The sequence below is a fragment of the Gymnogyps californianus genome, chromosome 1 (genome assembly GCF_018139145.2).
Source record: "Gymnogyps californianus isolate 813 chromosome 1, ASM1813914v2, whole genome shotgun sequence".
Lineage (NCBI taxonomy): Eukaryota > Metazoa > Chordata > Aves > Accipitriformes > Cathartidae > Gymnogyps > Gymnogyps californianus.
Genome location: NC_059471.1, coordinates 65,419,933 through 65,436,230, shown reverse-complemented (window position 1 = coordinate 65,436,230; position 16,298 = coordinate 65,419,933). Strand labels below are relative to the sequence as shown.

The 16,298-nt window shown below is 35.2% G+C and overlaps 1 protein-coding gene across 1 annotated transcript in view; it reads left to right on the top strand.

Annotated features, from left to right (window-relative positions):
- Positions 1-16,298, top strand: part of ANKRD10 (ankyrin repeat domain 10) — a 38,331-nt gene that overhangs the window by 12,631 nt on the left and 9,402 nt on the right. Inside the window, exon 3 of the mRNA XM_050906240.1 lies at positions 2,135-2,226. Within this exon, the coding sequence (XP_050762197.1) occupies positions 2,135-2,226 (92 nt within the window). The remainder of the gene's footprint in view (positions 1-2,134; positions 2,227-16,298) is intronic.

The following is a 16,298-nucleotide window of genomic DNA, read 5'->3' as shown; positions in this document are numbered from 1 at the left end:
GTTCTTCAGATCTTATGGTGGGCAACATGCTAGGTTTATGGGGTTAGTAGAGATTTTTGTCATCTTTGTCATATGCATGGCTAGTTCAGCTAACTTTCCCTAAACTGAACTTCATATTGAATGATTATCTTCGAAGTTAAGGTTGGGATTGTAAATACTGATGCTGAACAAAAGAGGCAAATCACTTCTTTTCTACACTTTTACCTCTTTAACAAAAGGCGGGGGGGGGAAGGGAAACCATAACAAAATGATGAATCAAAGACAGCTTCCATGATAAGAAAATGTATTACACTGTGAAGAAAATATTCCTGGATAAATTAGTGCCAAATGAATTTCCATGTATGATGGTTAATAAAATTGTGCCCTCTGTTAAACATCTCTCTTTTCCTGTAACTTCAAGAAAAGTTATACATAGGAGAAATTATATAAACTTCATTGGAAAGCAGTCTTCTATTCATCAGCTGCAAACAGCCATTTTGGAAGAAGGACTGTATGGCTCTTTTCTAATCACTAAGGACTCCAAGGAGTTTTCTGCTCTTTTCTGTCTCCACGCTTTATGTCAGCCTCAGCAAATTTCCTTAGTTTATAAGAAGGCAAACTTTGTCTGGTACCATTATTGTTCCCTGCTGGGGGTGCTAGGTGGTTCACTGTTTGGCTGAATATATGTCTTAAGCACTGGTAAACTGGCTTACCCTCAGTGAATTTGTAACTTGTTATAAAAATATTTTACCATGAAATAAAATTGGCAAGTAGAAAATTGAGAGTATATAACACGTAATCAAAAATTCATTTTCAAGTTATATTTACATGGTCTAAAAGATGTGATTTAATTTCTCAGAATCTTGGCAGACAATTCAAAACACTTGTTACCTTCTATCTATCAAGATGGTAGTATGATTATATTTTGAATATATTCACATTTTTGAATAGAGCTAAAGAGTAACCGATACTATAGAGTTAGGTGTGAACACTGTTGTGTATGAAGACTGGCGAGTCAGTAAAGGTGCTGTGTTACTTTAATAGCTAGTGTCGATATTTTAATAAAAGGAATGGGGAAGCAAAAATGAGGCACATACAGTTAGAACATGTTTGATACCAGTCCAGCAGACAAGTGAAGTCTGCCAAAAATTTGGAGAGAAAGAGGATGGGGAAGAAAGGAAAAAAAACCTTGCTATGCATTGGAAGCGTTGAGGACTGTGATAATTAAGTCACATAACAAACCAGTAACTGAACATTTACTTTGTACTTCAAGGCCATATTTCATTACAGATTCTTCTCTGTGGTTCTTAATACTGATGGTTAATTGCAAGTACTGAATTTCATCTGCAGCCTGTAGATCATGATGCATGGAATTTACCTGCTGCTTGCCAGTTGCATTTGTAAAATTGCTGTAGATTCTCCCTGTTACCTGTGAAGGTAGTGTGTAGAGAGGAGTTGCTTGAAAAGCAGTACGCTACTCCCAGTATGTTTGCACATAATACAAAAAGATTAAATGATTGGCTGTGCTGGTTACAATAATGGAATGTAAATGGATAAAGATAGAAAAGAAAAGCGTATAGGACATGAGTCAATGTGTATGTCTCAGGAGAGATCTGGCCTGTCCTGTGAACTTTGGACATACTTCTATTACAGTAGAGTTATGCATACATAACTCCTTACCTGGTGAGTATTTATGGTGCAGTACAGTACTGTGTAAGTGTGTCAGCAAGATCTGAAAGCAGTATAGTCCCACAAACTTGGCCATGCTGCTTCTGAATTCAGGATTGCTTGCTCAGTCCAACATATTGGGAAACAAAAGTGCTAGGAAATAAAGGTGTTAGAGTAACTTGTTACGGTGGCGTATGTTGTGGGGGTTTTTAACAAGTTTTGCTGAATACGACTCTGCTGATTGCCTAGTTATTGGATAAGGCTTATCTTGTGAGTTAGATGCCCTTAGCATTATTTCTTGCTAAATATCTAATGTACACGACAGCCTACTGCAAACTTTAAAATGGTAATAAGGTACCTGATGCATTTGCTAGCTAACAAATGCTGCTTTTATATATCTGCTTTCTTAGTTAAAATGAGTAATGTAAAAATAAGATTTTAATTTTTAGAAAGATTATGCTTGACAAAATGTAGTTTGTCTTTACAGGATTATGTTGGTGAAACTCCTATTCATAAAGCAGCACGGTCTGGTAGTATGGATTCCATAAGTGCCCTTGTGGCTCATGGTGCGCAAATAGAGTAAGTGAGGTATTTTTTTTTGTTGTTGATTGTTGTGTGTTTAGCTAACTAACTTAGACCAGTAAACATAGATACTAATGTCAGAAAGAAAAGTCAAAACAGCAGACACCTGATTAAAAGACAGCTAGACATGTTCAACTGTAATGAAGCCCAAGATATTTTGCGTGTCTAGTAATAAAGCTTATTTTACTTAAGTGATACCAGTGTGCTACATTTATATCTGATATATTAAAATATTTATCACGCTTCTGTCAGATGACCCCAAATTATACACTTTATCCAGCATGTAGTTATTTTTTACACAAATTTACACCTTGCACTGGTGAATAAATACAGAAAACAATGCAAAAGCAACATTATGTGCAAAATAGCATATCACACACTCTTTGCAGTTAGTTTAATGCTGTTTGTTAGTATATTGTGTATTTGCCCTGTTAACTTTTTTCTTTAAAGGTTTATGTACTGCAAAAACATTCAGAAAATCTCACAAACTTTTGCAACTTACAGCATGGACAAAATGGATGCAGTTTCCACCTAGAAATGTTGAGTATAAGCTCTATGGCTTATAATAATGTAAATATTTTAGCAATTTGTTTTAATTAGAACTAGCCTTATTATCTTAAATGGTAACTAGTTACTGTGTTTTAACCTGCAATATGAAACTTCTAAGTTGTAAGTGAAATAAGAATCATGTAGTTAATTCCTTGTTTTACCCTTTGGTTTCCATCTTACTGTTTTTGTAATGCTGCCCTGATAAATCTACCATAAAATTTAACTCTTTCAACGGTATCATAGAGTATTCAGGAAATATAGTACCTTTTAAGTTAATAGTAATGAACAAATTGCTTTATATGAAGAGATTGCTTCATAGAAAAATGACACTGAAAGAACTTAGGCAGTTATTGACAAGTTCATGAAATCAGTCTTAAAATTCCCGTTTTGCACTCACGTTCAGATATCTTAAGATAAACTTGGATTTAAATTTACTGTGGAATTGAGCAAACCTTAATTATCATCATCAATTAGTATGTAATCTTGTGATTTTTACAAAGTATCCAATCAAAAGAGAAGTTGTGGAACTGCATAAACAATGTGAAATGAGTGAGTTAAGAGTCTAGTGTAAAGAAGAGGATGTGTTACATCCATAGGACTTTCAAAATAAGTAGCTGAGTAACTGAGGTTGGAGATGTGGCTGCAACTTTAACTTGCAGAACTAAAATTCTGCTTTTTAAACATCGTATTTGCAAGCCATAGGCAAAACATTTCTGTAAAACTTGGAGAGTGATATCTGCCTTTGACCAAAGCTATTTGCAGCAGAAGTAGCGTAGGTTTATAGCAGTTGTAGTGAACAGGAAATAATTTGAATTCTCAGTTTTCTAACTTTGAATTCCATCTGTGTTTCAGTAGGATAGACTTGTCACAAGTTCTATAGGTAATTAAATATCAGATCCTGTCCAGGAAATGGTAAAATCAGGGATGCAAATGCAACAGACTGGTAGAGCAACCCATGTTTAGTCATTAGGAGGATCAGGACTTGGCCCTGTCACCTGAGAGAGCTAGCCATTGACTGATTGGGGTGAGGATTTTTTGCCATAGAATCTAGTTTACAGGCTCAGTATGTTAAATTAGGCCAAATCCATGTATATGCTTTTGACATTGATTAATTTTGGGTTATCTGGGTTTGAAAACTGGCCCCATATCTCTAACGGTTATGGTGATTTCCTGATTTTTGTAACATCTTGAAACCGTAGATGCTTTGAAAGTTTTGACTCCTTTATTTGATGGCTTCAGTTAGAAGAAAGAGGGATTTTATCCATGTGTTTGAATTCTAATTTGTATATATTAACAGAAATGATAATTGACTATATAGGACCAAGGCAAGAATTTTATTAAATACAGAACTAAGCACTAACTAGAACTGAGGTGCTGGTCTGTACTGATGGTGAATATGGCCTTTTTTAGCGGGGATTAGGTCTTCTAATCCATTTTTTTCTTTGTTTCTTCATACAGTTATGGTATCAAAATCTAGTTATGTGAAGATGCAGAGAATATCCCTTGTGACTGCAAATAGTCAAATATACTGCTTATACCTGATATTTGTAGTATACATCAAGTATTGCACCATCCCTAGTTTTTTATAGAAAGTAGAACAGGGATGTTAAGATTTCATTATTACACGAACACTAGTAATCAGTAGTGTAATATTGCAAGAAATGCATTTTTTATTAATGAGTGATTATTGAAATACTGCTGTTAAAATGAAGTAACTTGGACTAGTGTAATCTTTGATACCAGTGTTTACCATATTTCTACTTTATTCATTCCTTTGGTTATATTGGAAGCCAAAGAATATTGACAATAGTCCAGTAAGGATAAAAGGAAGAATTTTAGTTTGAATAAAATTGCCTCACTTGCATTGTTCTAGTTTACTTTATTTCAGGCTTGTTAGTGTATTGCTTTTACAGAGAAATACAGTATGTTGCAGTCTCTAAATTTCATGAAGTTGTTGCATTGTTTTCCTAATTGATGAGAGAGAATTTGGGTCTCTATTCCTGTGTAAATTTTTAATAATATTAAAAAATAATAATTGTACCCTAGTGAAAATATTTTGATTTTTTTTGTGGTATTTACCTTCTCATTTTAGCTGAAGCATATTCTGTGCACAGTATGTCCTACAGCCATAAAAATGGTTGCTCCACTAACTATGGTATTCATGGACCCTTGAAGAGGGGGAAGCAGGTGGTCACAATGTCCTCATATGAGTGAAAAGGTTTGCTGTGTAACTGACTTTTTAATGTGGATAGTACCTTTTAAAGTATCCATAATAACTGCTGGATTTTCACTAAAAAGCATAATTATGCGATTTATGTATGGTTGTGTATTATTTCTCATGATGACAAACAAGTGTCCACAGCTCTTTATGGAGGAAAAGCCTTCTTGGTGCCATGTTTTGTTTTGCTCTTTTACCCTATTTTTTGAAATGCTGGGTATTAATATAGTTGCATAGATTGCATCACAGCATATATATAAATATAAAATTCAGCTATAAACACAGGATGCTGTTGAATCAAAAAAATAATACACAGAGGCAGCTGTTAATTATACTGATTTGAACTCACTTCTTCTGTTTCATGTCTGTTTTCATGCAGTTCACTTGTGCATTGTGTCCACTTATTTCTGAATAAAAATTCTTCTGCAACTGTCATTTGAACAGTTGTGTATTCCTTAGTGACTTGATTTAGAGCTAGGAGAGAAGTTTGAAACACTGTATTATCCTGGGATAAAAAGAAGTGTAACTTGTGGGATGGGATGTGGCTTGGTATGCACCCATCCAATTAAACACAAGTACTTGATTGCTTCAGAGTTTTGTTGATCAAGATGCTTGAACAGTAGCATAGGAAAACTTTTTATTTCCCTGCCAGAAATCATAAGGTTTTTGGAAAAATTGGTTTGTGTACCGTGATGGGATGCTACAAGACCCCAAAGAGATACTTTCCTTTCTGGTTTCCTATACTCTGGTCTCCAGATTTGGGGAGAAGAGCTGACATGCTGGGATAAATATACCAGTACATCTGTTTCTACCAGATGACAGATTCATATCGTGATGTTGATCTAGTTTAGGCAGACACTTCAGCCACTTTCTCATTAAAGCTGTCTTGCATTCATTTGAATGTGTAAATTCACTCCTTCAGTTCCCTTCTATAATGCCAGAAATGTCCTATCTCTGGTATTTAGTTTTTCAGCAAAAACTTTATTCTCATTCTTTGACAGTGGCTTAATTTTAATTCTTCTTTGCAAATTCATGTGTCACGAACTGCATTGTGTTGTTTAAAAAAAAGCATCATTACTTTCTTCTTCACAACTGCTCTCTATCCTCCAAAACAGAAATCTGTCCAATGTGGATTTTTTTAGTGCCGCTGGATTAGCCCTTTGTGAAATTCTTGAAGTGAAGTCTGTTTCACGTTTTAATTATGACCACTCCTGTGATATCTCAGCTTTTGTTCTTCTCATTTGTACTTTTGAGATGTCTTGACTTTCTGAAGTTCAGCCACCTTTAGTGAAGAGACAGAAGAAGAGTGATGTGTAGATTTCATGATGATAACGCAGAAATCAGCCATTCCTTTGTATTGTAAACCCTCAGTTTCTTTTCAGTCTGGAGGGGAAACTTACATGGCCTGTTCTCTTGAAGGGTCTCAGGGTTCAGAGATGATCTCCATTAGTTTCTGGATTTCTTCCTGATTCCTTAAAATCTTAGCAGGTACTTGTAGATTTTTAACATTTGCTTGCTCTTCTTACCTAGCTAACTTAACTACCAAACTTTTCATATTAAACTGCAGTCCATTTCTGGTGTTAACATGCTTGTGAAGTGCCATTACTGTGTCACGTTTTTACTTTGGAAGCTGTACTGCTGCATTGATTTAGTGTAGATGAATCAACATCCTACTTTCTTAAGGTCATTAACCTCATCTTGAGAATAATGCTTCAGGTTCTTACTGGTTATTTGTTCAGGAATATGATTTAGGTGCTTTTTCAACAGAGCGGTTCTTACCAGTTAATCAGTATATATAATTATATAATCTGTTTGGTACTTTTCAATCTCAGACCACTTCATACACCATTCATTTTGCAAACCTGATTGTCTGCTCTCCAGATAGCAGTTAAACTGATGGATTAACTACTGTTGTTGCATTATTAGACAGTGCAGTATATTGAGGAAAAATGTGGCTGTTCTTCTTTCATTGTATATGTGTAACAAGCATTTTAAGGGCTGTCACTGTAGTATTCTTGTAGTGACCATTCTGCAGTATGGAGGCTACAGGTGCTGGAATTCATTCTTCCTTTCCCACCTTATGTAAATTCTTATGGAAAGGCAAAGTCAAAGTGGTTTGTACATTTCAGTGGTGAAACTCTTAATTCGCCTGCAAAATAATTACAAGTAAAGCTTGCTAACTTCTTCCATGTTTGGTTTCACACTTGATTGCCATCGTTGTAGAAGAACTTAATGTGGTTTGTAGGAGGTTGTGACAATGAAGTAAGGCAGTAATTTGGATTTAGTCTCAAGGAAGGATTTGGAAATACTGAAGCAGAACATACATGCATGGGTAACTGATAAAAAGTGGAAGAGAGGGGCTCAGTCTTACAGTAAACTGGGATGGAAAAGGGTAGTTTTCAGTTACAGCTGTTCTGAATAATTGCAGGAAGCTGAGGCAAACTCTTACCACTGAGTTCCTGTTCAGTTTGAGAGTGGATTATTCTTAGTGGGGATGGAATAACGACAATAGTTATTGACATCAGTTCAGAAATAGACAAGAATGTGAGAGGTTGTACTTTTTATGAATAAAGTTAAATCCGTCATTAAAACAATGATATTTTGTGACCTTTCTGGAACATAAAGGAAGCTCACAGCATATGGGTCAGCTTGATAGGGGAGCTTATTCATTAGTGACAAGCCTTTGTGATTTATAGCACTGGTTTCTCGGCTTTTCTTCAGTCCAAAAGAGCTGGATAAAGAACACTGAAGTGTTACCAAGACTTTTAAATGAGGGTAGCTCAGATTTCTGACAGGAATGTTAGGATTTTTTGTTGGGAGTGATCTGCCTTCACTCCCATGTGATGCTGTGCTAATGTTCACTGTGCAGGTTCCCTTCAGATAGGTTATTTTTTTCTGTAAGATAAGCTATTACTGGCAACAGAAAGCTGGGTGCGGTTAAGTCAGGTGGAGAAACCAAAGTGTTATGAAGTAGAACTTGGCCAGAGCACAAATGAGATACAGTGGAAGAAACAAGGGTGCAGTGTATTCCCAAATACAATAGTCTGATTAGTTCTGATGGTTAGTCCAGACATCGATGGTGGTGATGATCTGTACAGGTGCTGTGCTTTTGGACTGGCTATGTGATGAGAGAATCGTTAATTGCAACGCGTTTGCTCTAACTTCTGCTGTGTTGATTTGGATTTTGTTTGCTATTCTAGTTTGTGTCTTTACTGAAAAGTTGATCATAGTTCAACTAGTACCTTTGAACCTGGACAGAAAACATTAAACAGTTGTGGCATGGCCCAGAACATGTTCAAGTTGGTCAGGAAAGTTTTCTAATGTGTGTCACGTGCTACAGGTTACAAAATGTATCTTATTGCATGGAGGCTTAGCAAACTGTGGAAGAGCTTTGGCAGCTATAACTTAGGGAAAATGCTACTCTTCTGTTTCAGCTTCTGTTTCCTTCTTTGTATTTTGCTTGATGTTGCTCATACATGGTAGATAAATTTTTGTTTCAAATGAAGGAAAATCTGATTTGAAAAAAGTCTTTTGTGAAGCTCATTTAAAGTGGTTTTATGCACTTCAGCAGTTTCTTAATCCGAAAGATCTTCTGTCTGCTTGAGTAAGAGCATGGAGTCATTTTTGTCACAAAAAATAAAATTTTGTGTAGTTTGATAGTCTCCCTTTCCATGCCTGTTACGGGAAAATAATGAATCCATCTAATACCTTTAGTCCTCTCATTCTTGATTTCTTCCCCCTTTTGGCACAAAAATACTTCAAAATTCATTTACCTCTTTTCTTTAGTTTTATTCCCAAGCTCTTACTGTCCATGCTTTTTGTACTAAATCTCTTGAACTTTCTTCCATGTTTGGCACATTTGAGAGAAGCTTTCTTTCTTAATTTTTCTAATTCTAGGCTATCATTGGTTTTCAGTTGGTATGTTGAGGAGAAATAGCATGATTTTATTTGCTACTAGAGGCATCTTGGCAGAATCTGTGTTGCAAGGCTGTTTATCTTTTCAAGTCAGAGTTTGCACTGAACCTTTCCTTAATATTCTTCCATAATGCTTTCCTCATTGTAAGTAACTTTATCTGCAATTCCTGGTCTGTTTCCAGAAACCTGATAGCAGCAGCAATGATAGTTCTCATTTTCATAAAGTTGGCTGGCTAAGTAACTCTTACGTTGTCTTTGGACTTAAAGTGGCTGCAGTACTAAAAAGATGCTTATTTGGAATTCATTTTTGCTAGTGATCTAGGAAATACTTATTTTCATTTTAATAGAGAAGGTCTTTTCTGTTACGCTGTATTGCAATCAGACTGTTCTTTTAAGAGTTACCATAGTCTTTCATACCTTCCTTTTGTGAGTTGTGTTTAGGAATCACTTCTTACATAATCAGATATGAATTTTAAAATATTGTTGATTGCTGATGCCAGGCTAAGTCAGATAGGCCTATATTGTTCAGGCAAAAGTTTACTTGGAAATGTGAATCATTTTTACGAGAGAGACTGAAAATCGAAGTCCACTGTTTGAGGTCTTTCTTAAAGCATATAAATGGGAATACAGATACAGCAATAAATCACCGCCTGAGGGTCATGCTTGTAATTCTAATGTTGCCTACTATGGTTAATGAATTCTTTCTTCTGCCAGCATTTGCTCAGTCGTGAGTTGAAGTATCTAGGAGCTGATTATAGCTGCATAATTCATAGTGAACCTTGATTTTGATGTGCAAAAAGTGGCTTCACAAAAAAGAGCTTCCTTCTTTCCAGTATATTCACCTTGTTATGATTTTGGAGGATGTTCTGAGAACCTCTACCATTGTTTTTAAAAGTCTAAAATAATTTCAGCTGCCACATGTTTTGTTGTGAAATAAAAACTTGGCACCAACTTGTGCTTTTGTAGATGCCCAGTGTGTAATTCTAGCATGAATTTTTATAGTTGTCCCCAGCAGTGACACACGTCTGTTTAGTTGAGAATATTTTTCTCTTGGTATCTGGAAAAAAAAAATGTTTGAAACTATTTTGCAACTTTTGTATTTGGACACCAAAGGGTTAAAACACTTAAAGTTTAGTATTTTAAAATCATTTTGCTTTAGAAATTTTAGACTAGTATACTGATGTTTATATAGGAAACGTTTTTTTCTCACTGTGGGCTTTTTAGTGTTCTGATCTTTTTTCTCTTTCTTCTTTTGTTTTGTTTTAATCCTTGTATCTGCTAATTTTTGTATAGGAATAGTTACTAATTCTTTTGAGATACAGCCTACTAAATTTAAAGTAATTGAAGCCATGAGTTGACCGGTAATTTTAATCCATTCTATATAAATTTCAGTGAAGAACTGACAAATTGGTTTCAGGATGAAAGTAATAATGCTTTAAAGGCATAAAAGGCTTAGTATCTTGTTGTTAAGGTGGTCACATGATAATGGCTTACATATTGAATAATGTGCTACAGCACTTTATGTATGTTAATGTAACTTTTAATCTTAATGTTGCCTGCAAATATGTGATCCCTTATGATATAAGTTTCCTGTTTATGCACCATTGCCCGTTTAAATCAAACAGAAGATTCTGAAACTGTAAAAACTACACATGTCAATGTTTTACAGCTACGTAATTCGAATTGACTTGATTTTTTCAAGTAATCCTAGAAAGGGGGAGCATTCCATATAGAAACTGCTGAAACTGCCACAGGTGCTTCTCCGAAAACCTTACAGTTGTGGCATTGAATGTTCAGTATCGCTTCCTTTCTGCACACAAGGCATACTGTTGAGGTATTTGTTGCGGTGATTGGTTTTAATGCTAATCTAGGAATTCAGATATAGAATCTATAGATTTGCATGCTTTGCTTACCCTAATTTACAATTATCTATTTTTATTTGTAAACTAACAATAGATAAGTTGAGATCAGTATTTTTTAACAGATATTACATTGATATACGAAAACTGTGGTTTATTTTCTTAGATTGTCGCATGGCATTAACAAAAACACAGTAAGCTGTAGGTGATGTAATCACTATTTAAAATTAAACATTTAGGGGATTTTTTTTTTTACATATATGAATGTTTTTTTCAAAAAGATTTACTGTTGACTTTTTGTAGCAGACATTTGTTTTGTTTTTCAAGGTATGTGACATTATAAGTGGAAGATAGTGCATTTCAAATGTATTTCTGTGTTAAAGACACATAGAAATGTACTTGCTTTTTTCCTCCAGTAAGTATAAAAAATATGACCAATTGAAACAAATTAGAATGAAGTTCTTTCTAAGTAAATTCAGTATAACTTATAATGCAATGCGAGAAGCACAAGTCTTTATCTTTTCTTTCTACAGATCCTTCTAAGAGTAAATTTTGTAAGTTATCTTGAAGTAAATCTTTCTTACATCAAGGTAGTCATATTTAAACAACTCTAAGTTTTGTTTTATTTGTTTTGGGTTTTTTACTTTCTGTAACTTAATCATAGTGGAAGTGTCTTGCGTATTTTTTGAGAGCTTGCCTCAGATTGTTTCCTTCCGTTAGTGAACTTCTCAAACAACAAATTGTGGTTAGACTGAAATAATAAAAACATCCTCCTAAACTAAAGCTAAACTGAAAGTTAACTTCATGTTTCTGTATACCAGTCCTGTTTGGTCAGATAACATATTTATCTCTCTTGTTTTTGAACAACAATTTAATTCCGCTCACAGCCAGCATTTTTAAAAGCATTTCAGAAGAAGGAAATATAAACATGTGCTTCATCAGTGTCCTCTTTATAGCTGCTTTAATTTGATACCAGGACTCTCAGATGAACTGGGCCTTTAAAATGGGAGTTCTGATCGTGTCAACCGAAGGGAGAAAACCAGATTTAAAAAAAAAAAAAGTCCTCTTCATGCCAAGATTAGTCAGTTTTGAAGACTGCCTGTGGACATCACTTGATGGAAGAAGAAAAATGTGTTATGAGAGTGTTGTTTTAAGCACTGTAGAAGGTGTGTAAATAAATGTATATACAAAAGTCAGAGCTTTAACTTTTAATACAACAGTGCACGTTTTGAGTTTATTTATAAAACACCTGTCACTACAGAACAATTCAAGTGTTAAATGTAATCTGTCAAGGAACTTCAAGATCACCTACTTCTACTGATCCATATCCAGACTTCCCTCAACTTTTCTCATGGATTTTTTTCTATTTAGAATAACTTTATAATACGAAAATGTATCTTTCCAATTACATTTGTATTTCTTCTTTTGCTTTGGAGTTAGCATCTCATACTCTGTACTTTGAGGAAAACAATATTTCTTTATCGTTCCCAGCTCCTGGATTTTAGCCTACAAGAAGGCTGAGGGTAAAAAAATATCATGCTTCATGATTCTAATTTGTTTCTAGTAATAAGAATTACATGGAAATAATGAATAAACTATAAAGCAAAAAAATACTGCCAAGTGAAAGAATCTTAACAGGACTCATTCGTTTTTCAAATACTTGAATGGCTTTGGAAACGATGCAAGGTATGTGTTTTCTAAGCGTAGAGTGAACTGACTTTCTGACCGCTTACCAAAACTGCATTTAGGCCTGGGTAAGGTTAAGTAAGGAATTGTTCTCCTGTTTGTCAGTTCAAGCCTTCCTCTATGTTCCTGTCTGGAGTAGGTGCCAAAAAGGGAATTATATTTTCAGAGCTTTAGTTTTCAGTGTCCTTTCTTCAGTTTTTCCACCTGTTCCTGTAGCTGGACTGACGTCCTTCAGAGATGTCTTTGGTTTTTGACTTTTTTTTTTTTTTTTTTTTTTTTTTTTTTTAACTGGAGAGAGAGAGGGAATTAAGTTTTTGGAGCACAGCTGTCTGTTTTGACAGTAACTAGGCCAAACTTTAGAAAATACTGCACCAAGTCAATGAATACTATTTAATTAAAGACTGACTAATCATAAAATGCGTGTAACTTTTCAAGGCTTAGTCTGATTTTCTTTTCTTTAATATGACTTTCTTCCATTCTTCCACACCTTCCTTACTAGTAGCTTCTTCCTTCGTAAGATCATCTTTGAAAAATACAGTCTATGTAGCTTGTTATTTGCCTAGTCTTGTTTCAGCTAGGTAGCCTAGCTTAGAGAAAAACCCTGAAAAGAAACGTAAGCTTGTCCTCAAGTTGGGCATCTTTGTCAGGGAAGAAAACCCAAAACCCCCCAAAAACAAACAAACAAACAAACCCACAAAACCTGCAGGTAATTTCCTTACTCATTTTTAAATTCTAAGTAATGCAGTTACAGAAATAGAGCTGTCGTATTTGCTGTATGATTAGCAGTAACAAAAGGACAGCTTGCCTGAAGATTTAATTTCGAACAGTGTGTTCTGAGCTTCTTTGGAGCTTCCACTATTTCAAGGTGTTTAGGGTAAAAGATCAAAACTAGTACTGAAGGGATTTTTAACTTATTAAAAAAATGGAGGATGGGTGGAAAAGAAGATTTTTTTTCAAGAGACGTGAAATTTTGAGGTCTTTTCTGTCCGTGTTGTCCAATGGTTTACATGGTTTTTTTCACTGCTTTTCTTTCACAGCCCGGGTCTTGAAGTTACTTTCAGTTATAATATCCTTTACCTAGTCAAATCCTTTATGTAGGCAGCTATGAGAAATGAAGAGAAGTACCTTTCAAGGGATATCTCTGTTTTCTAGATATACCATTTCTATTTTCATTCCTATAATGGAGTCTGTTTACAGTAGTGGCTTTTATATTCTTAGCTCGTGGACTAAGCTGAGGTAGCTGCTTCATTTTCAGACATTGGCAGCATTTGAGGTAGACCATACGCTGCAGATTTAGCAAGAGATGTGTTCCCAGTTCCTTGTAACTGCTGCTGTAACAGGGTAGTTCTTCTCCAAGTCCAGATAAGCGCTTTTAAAGAATGGTCTAGTAGATGTCCCAGCTTTTTAAGTCATTCAAGTACTTCACTTCAGGGTTTCTAGAAGGACTGTATAAGACTGTATTTTTTCTCTTATGCACTCAGAATCCTCACAGTGATGGCAGTATTTCTACATATTTTGGAAATATATAAAACTATTCCAGTCTGGTAAAAGCCTGTGATACCTGTTAAGAGTATTTTCTTTCCTACTTTGTGCATGTGGCTAATTGAGTTAGCCATCTTTTCTTGGATTATTTGTATTTTGTTACGATGAGCTTCTATAGCATGGCTAGCTCTTGCTGCCTTTTGTGTTCCCACTGACAGATTTTTCCTCCTAGAGAAGGCTAGAAAAATCAGCTGAAGTAGTAGGTCTTTTTTATCTTTCTAGCCTGTTTTTGAGAAAGTGAGACTGAAGAGTTTCTGCCAGTTCTGTCAACTTCTCCTTTTCTCTTTCCCATTAATATTGGAATGCAAGCCAGTTTAACTGAAATTTGAAAGGATTTCAACGTCCCAGAATAATCAAGCTTTGATTAAATTAATGGAAATTGACAACTGGATATAGAAAAGATACTCAAATTAGTGTTCCCACTGAGAGGGAGCAGAGAGAACTTAACAGTTGTGTTCTCTTTCGTAGCAGTTGGCCAACCAGTTTCTAAAGTAATCTAGGTCCTGTAATCTCCTTTTATTTGATTGGACTTTTTTTTCCTCTTTTTTCCATGACTAACTTCTGAACACAGGAAGTTCTCTTGAAATTGATAGGCTAAATTCAGACTCAGATTTTCAAGAGAGGCATTTCTAAACACTCAGAGGCAAGAATGTTGTATCCAATGTGCTTGAGTCCTTTGAAAACCTATGCAGCGCTTCCAAAATACTCCTGTAGAACAAGTACATCTTTGTCTACCTGTTAAGAGTGAGGTGGGAAGGGGACTGATCTAAAAATATCAAAGGTCATTACATTTTAAAATCTGACAAACTAACTTAAAGTTCATTTATTCTGTTTCTGGGAAACTTTTCTTTCCCAGAGTTTGGTCCTGTAGCCTTACACACTTGCATCTTAGTTTGTGCATCTCCAAATGCCTCTGGCAACTTATATCAACATTCCTTTGGGAAAAGGTGACTTAACTGTAGTCTGTCTTACAGTCCATTTTTCAAAGTAGAGTTATTGTTCAATAACTTTTCTAAGTAATAGAATTACTTCTTGGAGTTTTATTAAATTAGGTGGTCAGTCAACACCATATTGTTTTGGTCATTTTTATCTTTGCGTAACTTTAATTTGCTCCTGTTTAAATTTCCTTTACTGTCCTTTTGGGGCTCGCAAATTTAAAACAGATTTTGGAGAATGAGCTGTTCTTTTTGACCAAAACGGATATGTTGAAATTTCTGTTTCTTAAGTTGTAGTTGCATCGTGTTACGTCTGTATGCTACACAAGTAAATTAGAACTAATGAAGGAGCATCGAATGTTGGTTAGCAGGGACCTCAACAGGCCATCTAGTTCAGGATGGGAAAGGATTGACTGTATTTTGCAGAATTTCTGAAATCATAATCTACTCTTAAAACGGAGGGAGGAGAACCCTCTGGAGATTCAGCAACCTTTGTACTCTGAAACTTTCTCCTAATGCCTAGCTTCAAATATCCTTTGTTCATGTTAATCCCATTCATATACTGCCTGCACTGGATACACAGAATGGATTAGTCTCTTTGCAGCTACCTTTTAGGTATTCAAAACAAATACCTCTACCTTGAGGTTTCATTTCTTTTGACTAACTAGGTTTTTCAGTCTTCTAAAGTCTTACTTTCTAGACCACTCTTGGCTGCTGTTCTCTGGATTTTCACTAGTAGTCCAAGTAAATGGTGACTTAGAATATTGTAGCATGGAATGAAATTCACCCTGATCTAGCCTCATGGTTTTTCTGATTCTCTAGTATTTTGACTTAATCTTCCAAATTTTATGTAATCCAGCAGTATCCATTTATGGAATTAGTCTTGCTGTAATAGTTTCTAAAGATTTTTTAGTCTCATTTTTATAGCAAATAAGTTGCAATGATCTAGGAAGCAAATCTGGGCTTTGTTCTTTGTTTTCTTCGCATGAGCTGGAGTGAGTTGTTTTCTACTTTACATGAGTTTCAACAGAATCAGGTCTATTAATCTTCTGAATTCTTACTCTGTTGGCTAGTCTGTTTCGGGATTTTTAAGTAATGGACTTGTCTAAACTACTGAAGCCAAGAAACAAAAATTCAATTTTCTGACTAGTTAGATCTGTCTGGAAAGGCGGAAAAAACTTAGGAAAGATTTATTGGCATCTTTTATTTCACAGTCTAGTTTTGTCATTTCTGGCCCTCTTGTCTCCACTTCTGTGCACTTCCTTATGAAGTTAGCCTATATTTCTAAGCACAGACATACTGTATGTTTGTGTAAATGCATGTGATACGGCACTGTTTCAAATTAAACCTCTACATCTCGACATG